This window comes from Pavona decussata, unplaced genomic scaffold, assembly GCF_977016875.1.
Source record: "Pavona decussata unplaced genomic scaffold, jaPavDecu1.1 SCAFFOLD_207, whole genome shotgun sequence".
Taxonomy (NCBI): Eukaryota; Metazoa; Cnidaria; class Anthozoa; order Scleractinia; family Agariciidae; genus Pavona; species Pavona decussata.
The window spans coordinates 2,557,927-2,574,346 of NW_028145612.1; the positions used below are offsets into that span (position 1 = coordinate 2,557,927).

General features: G+C 37.4%; 2 protein-coding genes across 2 annotated transcripts; both read left to right on the plus strand.

Moving 5' to 3' along the window:
* The first annotated feature begins 842 nt into the window (after window positions 1-842).
* LOC146460892 (uncharacterized) lies at window positions 843-12,317 on the plus strand. Its single transcript, XM_085087666.1, has 3 exons — window positions 843-915; window positions 6,303-6,611; window positions 10,556-12,317. The coding sequence occupies exons 1-3, from the start codon at window positions 843-845 to the stop codon at window positions 10,717-10,719; spliced, it is 546 nt and encodes a 181-aa protein (XP_084943792.1). The 3' UTR covers window positions 10,720-12,317.
* A 2,234-nt stretch (window positions 12,318-14,551) lies between these two features.
* LOC146460893 (melanocyte-stimulating hormone receptor-like) lies at window positions 14,552-15,487 on the plus strand. Its single transcript, XM_085087642.1, has one exon. It carries the CDS (start codon window positions 14,552-14,554, stop codon window positions 15,485-15,487), a length of 936 nt encoding a protein of 311 aa, XP_084943768.1.
* The last annotated feature ends 933 nt before the right edge of the window (window positions 15,488-16,420 follow it).

Here is a 16,420-nt window from a genome sequence, read left to right on the forward strand (position 1 = left end):
TGAAACACTGCCTAAAAACTTCCTTCAAAATAGAGTGGTGTGCTATAATAGGCACATCACCAATAAAGTGTGAAGACAATTTCCTTCAATTACAACAAGATATTTCCTCTTGCAGCTAGAAGCTTCAGAATCAACTCACTATAATTGTTTGTACTGACTTTATTTAGAAGTTTTTTCATATTTTCAGTTGAGACTGTATTCATTTTATTTTTAGTTTGTCAGTCTGTATCCTATTGAAGTCGCCATCACAGTCCATTTCCTAAACAGGGCTTATATTATACCTAACAAACTCCAAGGCCCAAGGGTACAGCTCAATGCAAGCAAGTTCTTTAATAGACTTTCAAAAAAAGTCCTTCGTCTGATTTTTAAAAGCTCATAAAAAAGCTCGCTCCGCGCGCCAAACTTGCGAGGTCGACTTGTAGCAAGTCTAGAAAGTGCTATACATGCTTGAGCAACGCCCCAAGGTCCAAACCCTTACCCTTTCATTTACCATTTTTGGCGACACTTTTATATACCTCCAGCCTTAAAAACAAGTTGTTTGAGAAGGTGTTAAAAATGTAAAACATGCCCAATAAACAGTACTTTTTGGGTCATGATATGTCTGTGTTCATAATTATTATTCCCGATCATAAGCGCGTCCAGGTGAAGCGCGTCAGTGAAAGCAAAACTTTAAATCATTTTTATGTATTCCCTCCGCTGGTTATTAAAACTGATTTCAAAGACCTTATTCACAGAATATACACCCCGTTGGGCTCCCACATCCCACTCAAGCTGAATTTCTAGGAATCTGGGTTCCAGGAAGTTTGTGAAAGATCACGTGACAAAATAAGTGCGTTCGCTTCATGATGGCGGCTAAACTCTTTGGAATGGCGATCTTCGATGTCCTCGCAGTGATGTTTGTTTTATTCATCTGTGGTGAGTCTGGTTGTGTTTTGTGTTTTTTCACGTAACTGAGTTGCACTGCATGGGATCGGTAAACATTCTTATGTGCACACATGTTCTTTCCTCACGTAAGCATCTTTTCAGCCGCCGATCGAAAGTATGAAACCTCGATCAGGGAAACCTGAGCTCATTAAACTGCATAAGAATGGTACGGTTCCTTCGTCAAAATCGAAAATTGCTTGAGCGTAGATCTGTGGACAATAAACCTATTTTTATACAGTTAGGACTATGCAGTGGTAACTTCTACGCGACAAACAAGGTCGACCGATAAGCTAAATTTGAACTTTCATCCTGACTATATATGAGGTGTATGCATCTGCTTCGTAGTACTGCTTTTCAGTTCTAATATTAGGTGCTCAATTCAAAGCCCAACTCAAACGAAACCTATTCTGTAGTAGATATTTTACCGTATGCTTGCCTAACAAGAAGAGGGCGGTTCTTGAGCCAGAAAAAAAATGCGGGTTTGAAATACAACGAAAAATTGTGAGAGGATTTCACCCATGACCACTTGAGGTTTATATCGGAGATGTATGTACATATCTCATTATTGTCGTACAGCGAAAATTAAAGCCGGTAAACAAAAATCATGGTCATGAAACATGTGTAAATGTAAACAATGCAAAGATCCTATTAAACAGGCGTTTGTTTGAAAATTTCTTTCAAAGAAAAAGGAAAAGGAAAAAACTTTTCTCTTACTGGCAGTCACAGATGGCTGGGAAAAGATACGTAAACAAATATAACAAAATTCTGATCACTTTGAAGAGTGTTCCTTCGTAAACTTTGACACCATCTTGGGTGAGCCTCATTCAGGCAATTTCTGCTCCCTAACAGTATTATTTGTTTTATCTTCAGGATATTAAGCATTTTGATTAATTATGTCATACAGTGATTGAAAGACCTTACGATCCTTAGAAGTATATGTTGTGAACAGGCTGCACCTCACACATCAACCCATGCACACTTGCTTGAAGACTACTGCAGATGACATTTTTGCAGAGTCTTTCAAAAGACGGGCTCAAGGCCAATAGCCTTATAAGTGCTAAGTTGTTTGAGTTGCTCCCGTACAAGCTGTTCATTAATTGGTTCACAGGCAGACTTTAAATTTGGTAAATAAATTGAGCTTGCAATAGGAACTGGTGGTAAGGTAAAGAAGGATTTCAGCTTCTGATTGCAATCTTCGAACCAATTGTTGAGAAGTGGTTATTTAGGATCTTGTCAGTGGATGGATTGTCACAGTGTGCCACACCAATGGCTTTGATTTAAGAAATTGGAGAGCTCTGATTTAAGTGATGTAATTTTATTCAGTATTTTCTACAGAGTGCTAGCATTGATCTTGTTTTCTCTGATAAGGTTGAAGTAGTATTCCGATTTGCGTTTTTGTATCTCTTTGTTTACAGAGTTCTTAAAGTGCCCATGAATTAAAAATTAGCTTATGCTTGTTTGAAAGGTCTTTCCAAGAGAAAGAATGGCGTTTTCCTTTCTCGGATATCTTCTCTCATTCCTGAGATATTCACGTTTTTGTTCAAAAATTGATGGTGTCAGTACAATTAAGATAAATCACAAAATCAAGAATATCTCAGGAAAAATTGGAGTGATGCTGCTCAAACTTGGCACCAATAAATATGGATCCCAGGTAAGACACAAAATGACACCTACTGTGCTATTGCCATGGTAATAATTTTGCTTTCATGTCTATTTTATGCTCTATTGACGTTCTTATTTTTGTCTAAATCAGACATTGCTTGCCTTCAGTGGGGATAGGGTCAAAAGTGCCCAAATTTTGAAGTCAGCATTTTTCACTCGTTTAAGTCCCTAGGGACCTCGGCATGGGAAGAAATCACTTGGGAATCATCATAGCAGAAAGGGAGGGGCTGAGAGTAATACCATCATGATGGCAACGTCAAAATGGGTGTCATTTTTTGTTTCTTTTCTGGTGTACACTATTGGTGCCAAGTTTGAGCAACATCATGCACTCAAATATAATTCCTCTATATATATTTTCAATGTTAATTAGTTATTTTTATTTTAAAATTATCGGGAGGTTTTTCTGATTATAATCCATGATCAATTACCTTACTACATGTAATTTTGGCGACACTTTAATTTAGCGAATTTAGCGAGAAAAATTGCTAATTAAAATTAAAATGCACCAAAATTAAGTGTCGCTAAATTAAAGTGAGTACAATTTGAAATTCCGCCATCTAGTCAGTTTCACCCACACGTTATTTGATGGTCGATTATGACGTGTATCGGATGTCTTGTGCACATTTCAGTCATTTCAGCTTGACAACTGAAATGGATTCTTCGCTAGTATTAAATTTTGCACTCCCATGTGGACTCCACAGTTTCCATGTTTATAAAGAGCTGTGGAATCATAGACTAAATGAAAAGCTTGACACAATTCATGAGGAAAATAAGCCACACGACTGCTACGCAGTTGCTGCAATAAGAAAACCTGTTAGTAGGCTTACACCAGTCATAGTTGGACACTTACTACGGGAAATCTCAAGGTTTACAAGATTTATCATTCTACATGGTGCTACTGTGAAATATCGGAGATCCCCACTCATTCAAGGCGGACTAGAGATTCCAGTTGAAGTTGAAGTGCAGATGGAAAATCCCTCTGAAAACCAGCAAGTGCTGAGCAAATATAAAACACTTAAAGTCTTATAGCCAAAAATTACAGTACCATGAGCCAGTAGATGGAAAATACGTACAGATGTTACCCCAGATATTCTGAAAGCTTTGTATTCCGAAGAAGAATTAACATATTTTGAGGATGTAAGAGACAAAGAGGTGGTCATGAATACAATAGAAGCAGACCTGGATAGTGTTATTTTGGAAACTGGCAGCAAAGATGTTCCCTTGGGATCAACTGACGTCATTACCAATAGATTAGTCCTCTTTTTGACAGTTCAAGCGTGTCCTGCACTGTTGACCCCGGATATCATCTTTCTTATCATCTTTCTAAGTGCAGTGAAAATGTCCTTATTCCAGTTTGGTTTTCAGTTTCATCGACTCAGCAGCAGACACCACACGAGCCCAAAAATATAGCGATGGCTGCAACCCATTTGCCTTTTTAAGAAGATGCAGACCAGAGCCTTGACAGTCGCGGGGTAAGACAAGCAAATATCATCAGTATAGCGGAGAAGACCTTGCCTAATTGCCAAATATTCTTGTGAGCATGGGAACAAGAAAGCCCTTCAACATTTTTCAAAGGATTATCCTAATCTTAAAGAAAGCACACTGCGCAATTTCAAGAAAGTTAACCAAGATTAACTGTTAATTCAGAGACAGCAAGGAAATGTACAAGTTACGTCACTTGAGAGATTACCAAGTGTGGTCACCCCCCTTTGCTTCTTGAGCTTGACTGCAAACTTATTTCATTTGTGAAAAACCTCAGAGGAGGAGTTGTAAATGGCAGCATGATATCCACAGCTGCTAAAGGGTTGATTAGAAGCAATCTGTTGTTGCATCAAAGGTATAATTCCTTTAAGCCTACACGTGTCTGGATACAGTCATTTCTCGGTGGGCAAGAACTATAACAAGGCCGCCAGTTCCCAGGGGCATGTTACTATGAAAAGGGTTAACTTTCATTTCTCATTGACATTGACAAATGCATCAGAAAGCATAAGATTCCACCAGAGCTCGTACTCAATGCAGATCAGACCCCATGACTGTATCTAGTCAGTTCCTATGTGTCTGTAGGTAGAATGACAATGGCTAGAAATAATTCGCAGTCGGTGCCAATCAAAGGACTAACGGACGTGAGAAATATCGCACTCTTTGGCTGGCGAGTTTTTGCCAATGCAAGCGATATATACCACGGTAAAGCAAAAGCAAATTTTCCTCGAAACTCCTCGTATTTTCCAAGGGATTTTGTCTTACACAAAACCCAAAACACTACTCCAACGAAGAGGAAACTCTTAAACTAATTGATTCTGTTATCAACCCATATCTGGTACAGACATGTCAGCAGTTGAAGTTACCACCAACCCAGAAAGCAATACTCATCTGGGATGTTTTTAGAGGCAAGAAAACAGAAAGAGGTTTGTCGAAACTGGCTTCTTTTAACATTGAAACCATATCTGTCCCTGCAAACATGACTCATTTTTTTCAGCCTTAAGTTTAGACTTAGCAGTTAATGGCCCGGCTAAGAAATTCTGCAAAGAGAAGTTTACAACCTGGTGCTCAGGAGAGGTTCAAAGGCAGCTAGAGAGTGAGACAAGCTTTGAAGACATAGAGGTTGATCTCAGGATGTCAGTAATCAAGCCAATTCACGCAGTCTGGCTTGTCACTTTATACGACTTTCTAACCGGCATTGAAGGAAGGAAATGTATCCTCAAGGGATGGGAGAAAGCAGGAGTCACAGAAATTGCCAACAGTGACAAACCCGTTGATCCATTTGAAGAAATCTACCGGTCTTGATCAGTGTCATTAGAATGTCAATGGTTAGAGGTACTCGCAAAAGGAGCATTTTGACTTTGTGTGACAGTGTACCTTAAATATGAGTGAGGAGAGCATTAAGATATGACATTACAGTTGCAGTTTTGTTTGTTTCATTCAAAATTAAGTTTCAAAATGTTGTATGATTTTGATTTAAATAAAGCTATTGATGTTTATGATTTTATCACATAAATGTTTTTTTTATTGTCGGCATAAAAGTTTTGAAAACCTTCCTTCGCCAAAGTTTCAGTTCATGAAATCACAAAAATTAAGTGACGTTTCAAAATTTGCAAAAAGTCACTAAATTAAAGTGCCGCTAATAAGGATTTTTCAAAATCGCTAAATTAAAGTGTCGCCAAAATTTCATGTAATAAGGTAGTAATGACAGTGTTATTAATCACATGTAAATTATCAATGATTATTTGAAAAATTCCAGCCAGATTCCACTGCTTAGAACTATAAGTCTAGAAAATGGCAGTGTGGGTCATTAAATTTTTAATGAAAATAGCCATTAATTTATTTACAGTTAATGTTAATAATATTATTACCAGACTGAGTACTGTTCCACTTATTTGAATGTGTAATTGTTATCTCTTAGGAAACAATGCAAAGGAATTTGAAATAAAGGATTAAAAACCATAAGTGAGAGGGAAGTAACTAGACCCTGAGATTGGTACTGCTTTGTGCGTATCACCAAGTGAGAAATCAAAGGTTTTTTGAGTAAGGATGGATCAGGTGAAAAAAGATAGAAATCTTGGGTTGATCTTCCTGTTGAGTAATTATTTTGTGGGTAATAGTCCACTGCTCACATCACCAAGAGTTGATCTGTAGTGAAAATGTATATGTAACAAGAATCACAGTTTGCATAATTTTTGCATATTTATTTATTGATGGTTATATCATTAATTTTGTAGTGCATGGACAGAAAGAAAGTACCTCACCGTCACCTACAACACTTAACATCACAACATCCTCCACTGCTCCAGTGACTTCAAAAGGTACCCCTACACCTGTGCCAAAAAGTGCTTCTACAAATCCTCCCACTATGGGAAACACAACTGTTAGGCCAACCCATACGAGTGCAAACCAAAACAAAACCACACCTAGAAGCCACAGCACACCTACACCCACCAAATCTGGTAATCACAGCACAGGTCAACCAACTACAAATGGGACTAACTCCTCAACTCAAACAGCACCAACCACAGGAGGAAAGCCAGAAGGTAAGCAATGGATTATTATATTAAAGAGTTCATTTTTAGCGCTTAAAAGCCCTGCTAACAACATGCATGTACATATTGCTAAATAATATTGTGATTAGGTTTTAAAGATGTATGTATTTTCTTTTTTATCCATTTAGCTTCATCTATAACGGTTTTACAGAATAGATTGTTTAATTTTTTTAGTTTTTTAGTTTTTGTATTATGTAAATAATACAAGTTGTAAATACGCAATTCAGCCTTTGGGCTGCAATGTATTTATTATTTTAATAAACTACATGTATCTATCTATCTACAGTCGAACCTGTATATAACTGCCCTGTATTAAGCGGCCACCCTCTATAAAGCGGCCAGTTTTTAAAGTCCCGATATTTCGCGCATGCAAACGCTGTATTTGTTACCTGTATTAGGCAGCCACCTCTATTAAGCGGCCCCGGCCATCCTGTAGCAGTCCTATGTTTGTCGTTCTTTGTTATTTTTAACTGTATTAAGCGGCCACCCTTGAATGGAAACTAAGCCATATGCACAGTACCTTAATTAACAGGAACTGTCGTTGGCAGTGCCGACAGTCCACGACTTGCTCTACAAACAAAAGTTTCAAATCCCGAGGCGCCAAACGCACGTGTCCAACTTTTTTAAGTCGCCGTACTTCTTACCCTAGTCCTATTTTAACGTGAAGAATTTTATTGTATATTGTGTTACTTTGAATTAGCAACATTACCGTTATAACTCCAACTTCGATCGTAACAACTATGAAATGACGGAATGAGATATTTTTGTTGTGAACTGCAAGTCACGTAAGTAAGTGAGTTTGAAAGACAGTACTGCACACCGTACAAGAGTAGAGGACAATTTATCTGCACAGTGCTTTTACACAATGTTACGTATATTATACCATTAAGTTACAAGTTGGCACTGAACTTTGTATTGATATCTTGAAAGAGTGTTGATTGTCCTATTCTTTCCTTGCATGAAATGTTTTTGTATGGTACACCATTAAAATTAGACCATTAGACCACGCCCAGTGAGTATTTTTAGTGATCCTGTATTAAGCGGCCGCATGTATTAAGCGGCCAGTTCCTCAAGTCCCGAGGATGGCCGTTATATACAGGTTCGACTGTATCTATCTAGCTAGCTAGCTAGCTATCTATCTATCTATCTATCTATCTATCTATCTATCTATCTATCTATCTATCTATCTATCTATCTATCTGTCTGTCTGTCTGTCTGTCTGTCTGTCTGTCTATCTATCTATCTATCTATTCTCCTTTTTTTGTTTTGTCTGTGATCAAGACTTTTGGCAATCATTTCCTTTATTCTCATCACCTGTATGTTTGATTGGCTAGAGTACCATTAATGTTGTAAGGAGAAAGTGGATGCTGATCATTAGTAACACTTGAAGGGTTAACTTTAAAAGAGTTCAGATTCAAGATTGTGTATCACTTAATAAGAAAATTATTATTTAACTGCCATCAGGGCTGATCATGGCTTGTTAATTAAATGTGGCATGTCATGAGATGATTAAAAGTAGTTAGCACTTCAGACTTTCAACCTGAAGGTTGGTGTTTCAAGCATGGACAATGTATAGTGTGGTATTTCTCCCCCACATGTTTACGTGTATGTAATAATATGAGCTAGAACCATTTATTAGAGACCTAATGCAACCACACCAGTATAAATGTCAAGGAAAGTTTTAACATCACTTCAGACAGGCTTTCACATGTTACAGTCGAACCTGTATTAAGTGGCACCACATTTAGCGGTCACCCTCTATTAAGCGGTCAGTTGTCAAACTCCCGAAAATTACTTCCCTTAATTACTGTAATCCTGACCTGTATTAAACGGTCACCTCTACTAAGCGGTCGCGGTCACCATATACAAAGTCCCAACGAGCTGTTTCTATTGTCCTGACCTGTTTTGAACGGTCACTTTGTAAAAGAAAACCACCCAAATAAGGGTAATTGAGTTTCTAATGAGCTGCACAATCGTGGCGTTAATGTTTTACCAGTCTGTTTCAATACCATGCCCTCCTTTGTCATACCATTTTATCACCGAACTTTCTTAACCAAGTAAGTGATGTATTCTGTGCAACCTGTATTAAGCGGTCAACCCGTATTAAACTTAGCCATTCCCCGAGGGCCTGTGGGCCTGTGTAATCTTCCCAAAGTCGACAGGGGCTGAATTGTACAGATGACATCCAAGTTCACAAAAAAGATTATTAAGAAAAATCACTGTTTGATTATTACTGCTCCTTTCAGTAACATGCAAACTGTGAACTTTGAAAACCAACTAACAATTTGCATTTGATTGACAATTATGGCAACAAATGATAAACCACAAAAATACAGAAATGAACGATGTGGATCAAACTCCACCAATCTCAGCTTGTAAATGCGACCTTTCGACCCCATTGAATCAAATGACTTTGTTTTGTAAATCCCTGGTTAAACAGTGCATGATAGTGCATGATAGTTTAAAGGGGCAGTATCATGGGAGATCGATGGGAGATATTATGATTTTTGGCCAAAATTCACTAACTTTAAACTTTGAACACTGTGTTACTTAATTTCTCAATCGCTAATTTAAAGAAATATTACTAGTGATTCTAAGACGAAAGGTTGAACCAAAATATAGTACAACCCGCGATTTTTAGTGCGTTACAACAGCGAAATTTGAAAACGTCTGCCAGACGTTTTCAAATTTGAGCCCCTCTCTATCTTGGTCATCTGCCGGCGAAAATATCTGTGGATAGTTTCTTTGCATTCTGATAGCCTTTTAGTGGAATTTTGTCATTATATATTGGCTGCTATCAACCGAATAGCGTCTTTCCGATTTTCGGCGATGTGTTACTAAAAATAGCGTGATACTGTCCCTTTTAACTCACACACTGGTTTGACCACCCACTTTCATGCACTATCATCAACTATCATTCACTCAAGCTTTGTTCAAATTTTTCATGATAGTTGAGGATAGTGTTTTATCTTTTCACTACGCGCATGATAGTCAATGATAGTTTTTCGGTCAGCTGTTTTCCGCCCTCCCCTCTCCTTTTGATCTACTCTCTTGGCCTTCCTCTCTTCCACCAGTGCTACAGGGTATCTTGCTTTATTTTCCGTTAGTTCTTCCAACAACTGAAGGAAAAAGAAGCAGGCTGTTGCCTTTTTTTGCTGCAAAAATATTCATTACATTATTGGCAAATGCCTGACACTAGAGGCTCATGGTAAATTACGAGTTCACAAGTTTCTATGAGCCGTTTCACCACCCGCCTGATAGTTGACAATAGTTGATGATAAATGTAGTTTTGACTTTCATGTGCCATTTGGCCAGGACTTAGAAGGTCTGCTACATTGATGGCATTATAAAAATTCCGTGGCTGGTTAGCTCTTGAACTTCAGAGTTTGCGTGTTAATGAAAGGGTCAGTGATGTTCACATTGTGCAGAGATCAAACCGCAAAAAAGTACTGAAATACTGAATACACATACAAGCCATCGTTTCACCAGTCATTAAACCTTTTATTAGGCCAGTTGTTAGACCTTTTTAAATTAAAACTTAATTTTGTTTTGCAACATGGTACATTATACTACTGTAACATTTGCATTGAACAGCAGACTAGTATCATAGTCCTTGGTAAAATACGCTCTTTATTGTATTTTCATACAAGTAGAAAGCGCTAGAGAATTGTTCTGTTCCATTGCGTGGAACATTTGTACCAGTTTTGTCATACCAAAGGAAAGCACTCTTTATTTAGGATCCTAAAATATCTTTGATAAGATTTTACAGAATTCAAGAATTGTATACCAGCGATTGTCCAATTCATGTGCTTATAATACCATTTATGAATGTGAACTGAAAGGTAAATAATCACCGAAGGAAAGGTTTGTGGGAGGAGGATTTGAATTGTTATATTACCACTGAAAGGTTTGATGCCGGAACTGTTCCATTGCAGGGCACGATAAAGGAGATCGTGGTGATTCCCGTGGCAAGTGGGTGGCTACTGGATTTGCAGTTGTCTTTTGCATCACTTCCATTGTGATGACGGTGCTATATTGCCGACAACGCAAGATTTACAGAGAGCTCGAGGGGGACAGCTCTCTGTCAAGGCTGATCTAGTCTTTGGAGATGGCTCCCAAGTCTAGGACAGGGATTGAAGGAGTTCTTTCACATTACTTTACTAGGAATGCTCTACCCCTTATAAAGGGACATTTTTCATAGATTTGTAGCGGGATTGGTTTGTAGAAGCTCAAAGCTTACAGGTCTATTTCATAGAAATCCCGGTAGTTCTAGTTTAATTTGTATAACTGCACTTGGCAAACAACACAAACCCATCGGTAGCATGGATAAATATATAGGAACGAATGACAAGCATGAAAACGATAACGACATAACTAAAAGCATTAACATGTAACTCTTACATTTCTCAGTTCAGTTTTGCGTTCTTTTAAGTCTGCACACAAGACTGCTTTTTGGTTAACAGAATTCGCACATCAACCAATTAAAGAAAAATATGGGATTTGCATCTGTGACCAAGAAGTCAGCTGTTATGCCTTAGTATGGTACATCAAAGGTGAAGTGTTTACAAATAATTGGCCACGTCGTCCTATGTATTAGGCAAATTACACACATTTTATGTTCAGCCTTTTTGTTTTTGTGTTTTTTGGGGTTTTTTTTTTTTTTGCCCTGTTTTTGTTTTTGTTTTGTTTTTTAGCTTTCTTTGTAATGATTGCGTGGAGTAGGATTCTTCACACAGGAGAGCATTACTTAACAAACCGTATTACCCATTACATTTGTAGTTACATTGTCGCACTTTTTGACGATAAGATTTTCAGCGTTGAGTGCAGTTTGGTCTGAAATCTTACGCGTGATTTGAAATCACAAGTATGATTTCAGACCAAAATTGCACGACACGAAGATAAATTACCACTTTATTACACCCATTTTGAAATCGCACAGACTTTTTTTTTCTTTTCATTTTTTTTTTTTTTTTTTTTTTTTTTTGTCAATATTAATACTTCTTTATCCAATTCAGGAAACCTGACTTTTAAGAAAGAGGGGAATTTGGGGAACAGAAATTATTTTAAATTTCCCCCCAAATGACATTTTTGCCCTATAGTTTTCTGCAATGCGATTAGCTTATGCAGGTAAGCCATGAAATTTGATTGATTAGTGTTGTTTCATATTCATTCTGAAGCGCTGAAAAAGGATGCGATTTAGAACAAAGAACAATCAGACTGCAAGGATCACCAGTGATTTCAAAATGGGTGTAATAAAACCTGCAATTTTTTCGTGCACAGCGTTACAATGTCATATAAAGATTATGAAACATGTTTACGACAAGCTCGCGATACAAATTGTTTTGCGTAAATCGAACCTCAATTTGTCCTGCACGTTACGTAAAATGTCAGAGGATGTTGAAACCTGTTTTAAAAAAAGTCGCATACGACGGTCGTAACCAAAGAGTCTTCCGTGAAAATTGTCATTCAGCGAAGCGTGATAAGTAAACGACCATTTAATAATCTATATTGGCACAACTGTTTTAGTAGAATGAATATGTTAGTTTTGTGTTCAAAGCTGTTGATGTTCTTTGGTTGTCTATTTTGTTTAGAAGAGATTTATCTAAAGATAGTCTAGTTCTGTTCAAACTGTTTGTATTATACTAAACATATAAGGTACCTCACTTTGTAGCTATTAAATGAACCACGCAAATCTTAGTTCAGTCATAAAATAATGTTTCTTTTCAGAGTCACCCATTGAATACTTTTGGGCGAAATAATCTTATCTTATCTTATCTGATCTGATCTGATCTGATCTGATCTGATCTGTTCTGATCTGATCTGATCTGATCTGGCCCCAGTTGTTCAAAGGCCGGATAACTTTATCCGCTGGATAAGGCACTATTCGGGGTCCAAAATATGCTTCACGTTAAATGTTGTCCAAGGTTTTCGTACACTCCTAAACTAGACTGTGGTTAAAGTGTGCATATTCGCTTGTACACGACGAAATACTGAAATCTTTGCACATATCGAAACTGTCGGATAGTGACTTATCCACTGGATAAAGTTATCCGGCCTTTGAACAACTGGGGCCTGATCTGATCTGATCTGATCTGATCTGATCTGATCTTATCTATACTTATCTTATAAATGTGTATTGGAGACAATGCTGGGTGTTGTTTTAAGTTGGATTAGCATCCCATCCAGCAACACTCTCAATTGCCTCATGCTCTAGAAATCCGATTAAGCTCTGTTGTGTGAGTCGCCTGTGGCCCGTGTGTTATTTATCATCGATACAGTTTTATTTTAAAATGAACCATTTTTCCAATAGGCCGCCCCTCAGTGTTACTCCGTGCAGTAGGCGTTCATTCGGTGTGTCACCCGAGTTGCAGAAATGTTTCCTTAACTTCATTCCTTGGAGACGCCCTGCTTAACAAAATGGTGTCTGGTTCCTCTTCGGCTAAAAGCATAATTCTTGACCGCTGTGCTCCAACCAGGGAACCAATTTTCTGTCTTTTAGTGTAAGTAAGACAAGTACTAGTGATGTGATAGTTTGCCTGTTTGCTAGTTTGCAAACGCTAACAGGGCACATAATCTCTACTGAGTCTGAAAAATTGTAAAACCTATTATCTTTTTTCGTTTTAACGAAAATCCCTCCGTCTTTCTTGTTCATTCTTTCGAGCCATGATTTGTTAAGCTTCTTGTGTACTTTGTGGACATTTTATTATGATTTTGAGGATTTAATCATCACAGATGATTAAACAATGGGGTTTACATTTCAGTCATGTTTCACATTTTGCGAAACGTAAATAAACAATAAATACTTTCAACTGTAATACCGATAAATCGCGGTCCTTGATTTCACCGAAACAGAGGAGGACACTAAGGTACAGTGCATGTCTTTAAGTACTTGTTTATTTATTTAAGACACTGCCTCTCTTTAATATTTCAAGGCCCCCTCCGTAACAAAGCAAGTAGATGTTTGTCAAAGACTTAATCACCAAGCACATTTTTTATTAGTGTAAAATGGTCTATTCCTTTTATTTTTAATATACCATCTTCGAACCTCTATAGGAATGGGCATTTAGGATGTATTTAAAATCTCACGGTCAGCATTACGTTTATCGACGGTACGGCGGTTATTGCTCGTATAAAAGAGGACATCCTCTTTATTTCACCACAATTTGTTTAACTTGAAGACGGAAATGAGATTTGGCAGTAAATTTTAGCCTCCATCCTGGCTCACAAAAGAAAATGATGAAGCCTTCTAGTTTAATTAAAAAGATCGTTGAAAAAAGCGACATGATTTGAGGAACAGTCAAATTGAAAATCCACTAAACATTACCAAAATTTAATCTCAGATTGGTAAATGAAGAATACAAGCCGCCTAAATTAAGAGCCTGTCATATGGCTTCCTTGCCTCAGAAGCTGTCTGTTTGCCCCTATTTAATCGATATTATAATCAACTTCCAGTCAACCATGTGACCACGTCCAACAAAGAATAATTAGGCACTTTTCAACACCGCAGACGGTATAAAAAGCAATAAACGATGGCTATTATCTTGACAAAACCATGATGAAACATTATGCAGAATATCACAAGAATATGAATATCATCTGCAATCATTTTAAAATACTCAGAATATGTTCAGCAAAACTTTCATTTGGCTGTGACTCGTTCTCAAAGCCCTTGTTAGATGACTTTTTTCAAGTCGTACAACTTTAAAATTTGAATATCTCCAAAGGAATCAAATTTAGCTTAGCGGTAGGACATCATTTCATTTTTTTTTTTTTTTTTTTTTTCATTTTTCTATGAATCAGCTGCTTGTCCTACCATTCACAACAGAGACAATACCCGTAGTTAATTCACTTGTTTCTTAAATTAACCCAACGATATAACCTATATTCGCACTAGCTGGTTTTATTTTGCTATTCGTGTCAAATTAAACAAAATGTCTATAACAAACATTACCGAAGAAGAAATCCTGGAAACTTATGAGCAGCGGTTTTGTTCGTCAGAGTTCACTGGAGAGATACATGGCCGGCTAATATTTCTTTGTGTGTTGAACATCTTTCTGTCCATTACCGCATTTCTAGAGAACACTCTGATCCTAGTTGCTCTTCATAAAGAGACTTCACTTCATCCGCCGTCCAAACTTTTATTTCGCTGCCTGGCAACAACTGATCTTGGTGTCGGACTTTCAGAACCTTTAATTGTTATTTACTGGTTGTCTTTGTTAAATGAACGCTGGGATGTTTGTCGCCCTGTTTTAGCCTTAACATTCACAGCAAGTTATATGTTATCGTCTGTGTCGTTGTTGACACTGACTGCAATAAGCATGGACAGACTTCTCGCCCTGTTGTTACGCCTCAGATACAGGCAAGTTGTAACCTTGAAGCGAACATACGTGACTCTCGCCACTTTCTGGTGTTTGAGCATAGTTGGTGCTTCAGCGTACTTTTGGAATTACCTCGTCACCTTGTATTACAGCTATATAGGTTTGTCGGTTTGCTTATTAATCTCAATCTTTTCTTACACAAAGATTTTTCTTACTCTTCATCATCAACAAGTTCAAGTACAAACCTACGTCAACCAAAGACTACAGAACAGACAAACAATTTCACCGCTGAACATAACTCGTTACAGAAAGGCGGTGTTCAGCGCACTTTGGTTGCAGTTGACATTAATTGCTTGTTATTTACCATATAGTGTATCGGAAACTTTCTGGACAACTAGTTCTTCAAGATTTTTACTTAAACAATTTGGATTGACTTTCGTATACTTAAACTCGTCATTAAACCCGATTCTTTACTGTTGGAAGATCAAAGAAGTAAGACAAGCAGTGAAGAACACAATCAGACAGCTGTTTTGCTGTTCATCGTGTTAATGGTTGATGCACTGCACTTAAAATTGCTATTTCATCTTTAATCTCAAATTTTTTTAAACTAGTATGTTCAATGTTCGTTATAAAATAAGAACATATTTAAGGAGAAAATTTGATAGCTCAAAGGGCAAGTACATTCAAGAAAGTGCGAAATAAGAAGCGTCTCCATGAAGAATGGCGAGTTTGGACTCTTGAACTAATGATTACATCAAAACAGATCCCGGAAGTACCACAATAATAAAAATCCAATCTCTTAAAGTTTTCGAGAAGCTTTAGATTTTCAAACACTAATTTATGCTAATTTTTCCTCAAATGTTTTTCCCTGTCTGAAATTTTATGAAACCATTTTATTCTTATATTTCAAACTATTCATGTTTATCTGTGCTTTAGATCTTGTGGGGTTAGGAATTTGCATCTGTTTCTCGGACTGAACTGTTAATCCTAGGAGAAAGTCTTTTTATATACCAGTATTTTTGTTGCCACCAGTGATGTTAGCTCTGTATTACGTTTTATTATCTAGGTGCGAAAATTCGAAACTTAGCGTGCAAGTGTTTGTTGATTGCTTCCCATCTTTCTTTTTTGTTTTTGTTTTATTTTCAAGCCTTTGCCTTTGAAAACTAGCTTATTTGCAATTAACTTGATCTGTCTTCTAAAGTTCCCTTCCGTCAATTCCAGTTGATTGCTTATCAGGTTGTTACGTCTAGTCCTCTTGATAATAATTAGTGTAAAGGACAGATCGTGTTACGTAATGAAGCCAAACGAGGAGCAAATTTTTCTTATCTAAAGAGCCAAAAGCGACGCTATTAGGAACCCTTTAGTAGCTGCGACGACGTCAACAAGAACGTCAGAAAACATTAGTTCTTATTAGCAAAACACTGGCTAAGAACGTGCATTATACACTTTGGCACATTTCTTTGCCGTCCTCTGCAAAACGAC

Bases quoted from the DNA above. Each gene is read 5' to 3' on its own strand.
- LOC146460892 (XM_085087666.1), top strand. From the start codon at position 843: ATGATGGCGGCTAAACTCTTTGGAATGGCGATCTTCGATGTCCTCGCA. The intron at 916-6,302 runs GTGAGTCTGGTT...TTAATTTTGTAG, and splicing joins GTTTGTTTTATTCATCTGTG to TGCATGGACAGAAAGAAAGT. The intron at 6,612-10,555 runs GTAAGCAATGGA...GTTCCATTGCAG, and splicing joins CACAGGAGGAAAGCCAGAAG to GGCACGATAAAGGAGATCGT.
- LOC146460893 (XM_085087642.1), top strand. From the start codon at position 14,552: ATGTCTATAACAAACATTACCGAAGAAGAAATCCTGGAAACTTATGAG.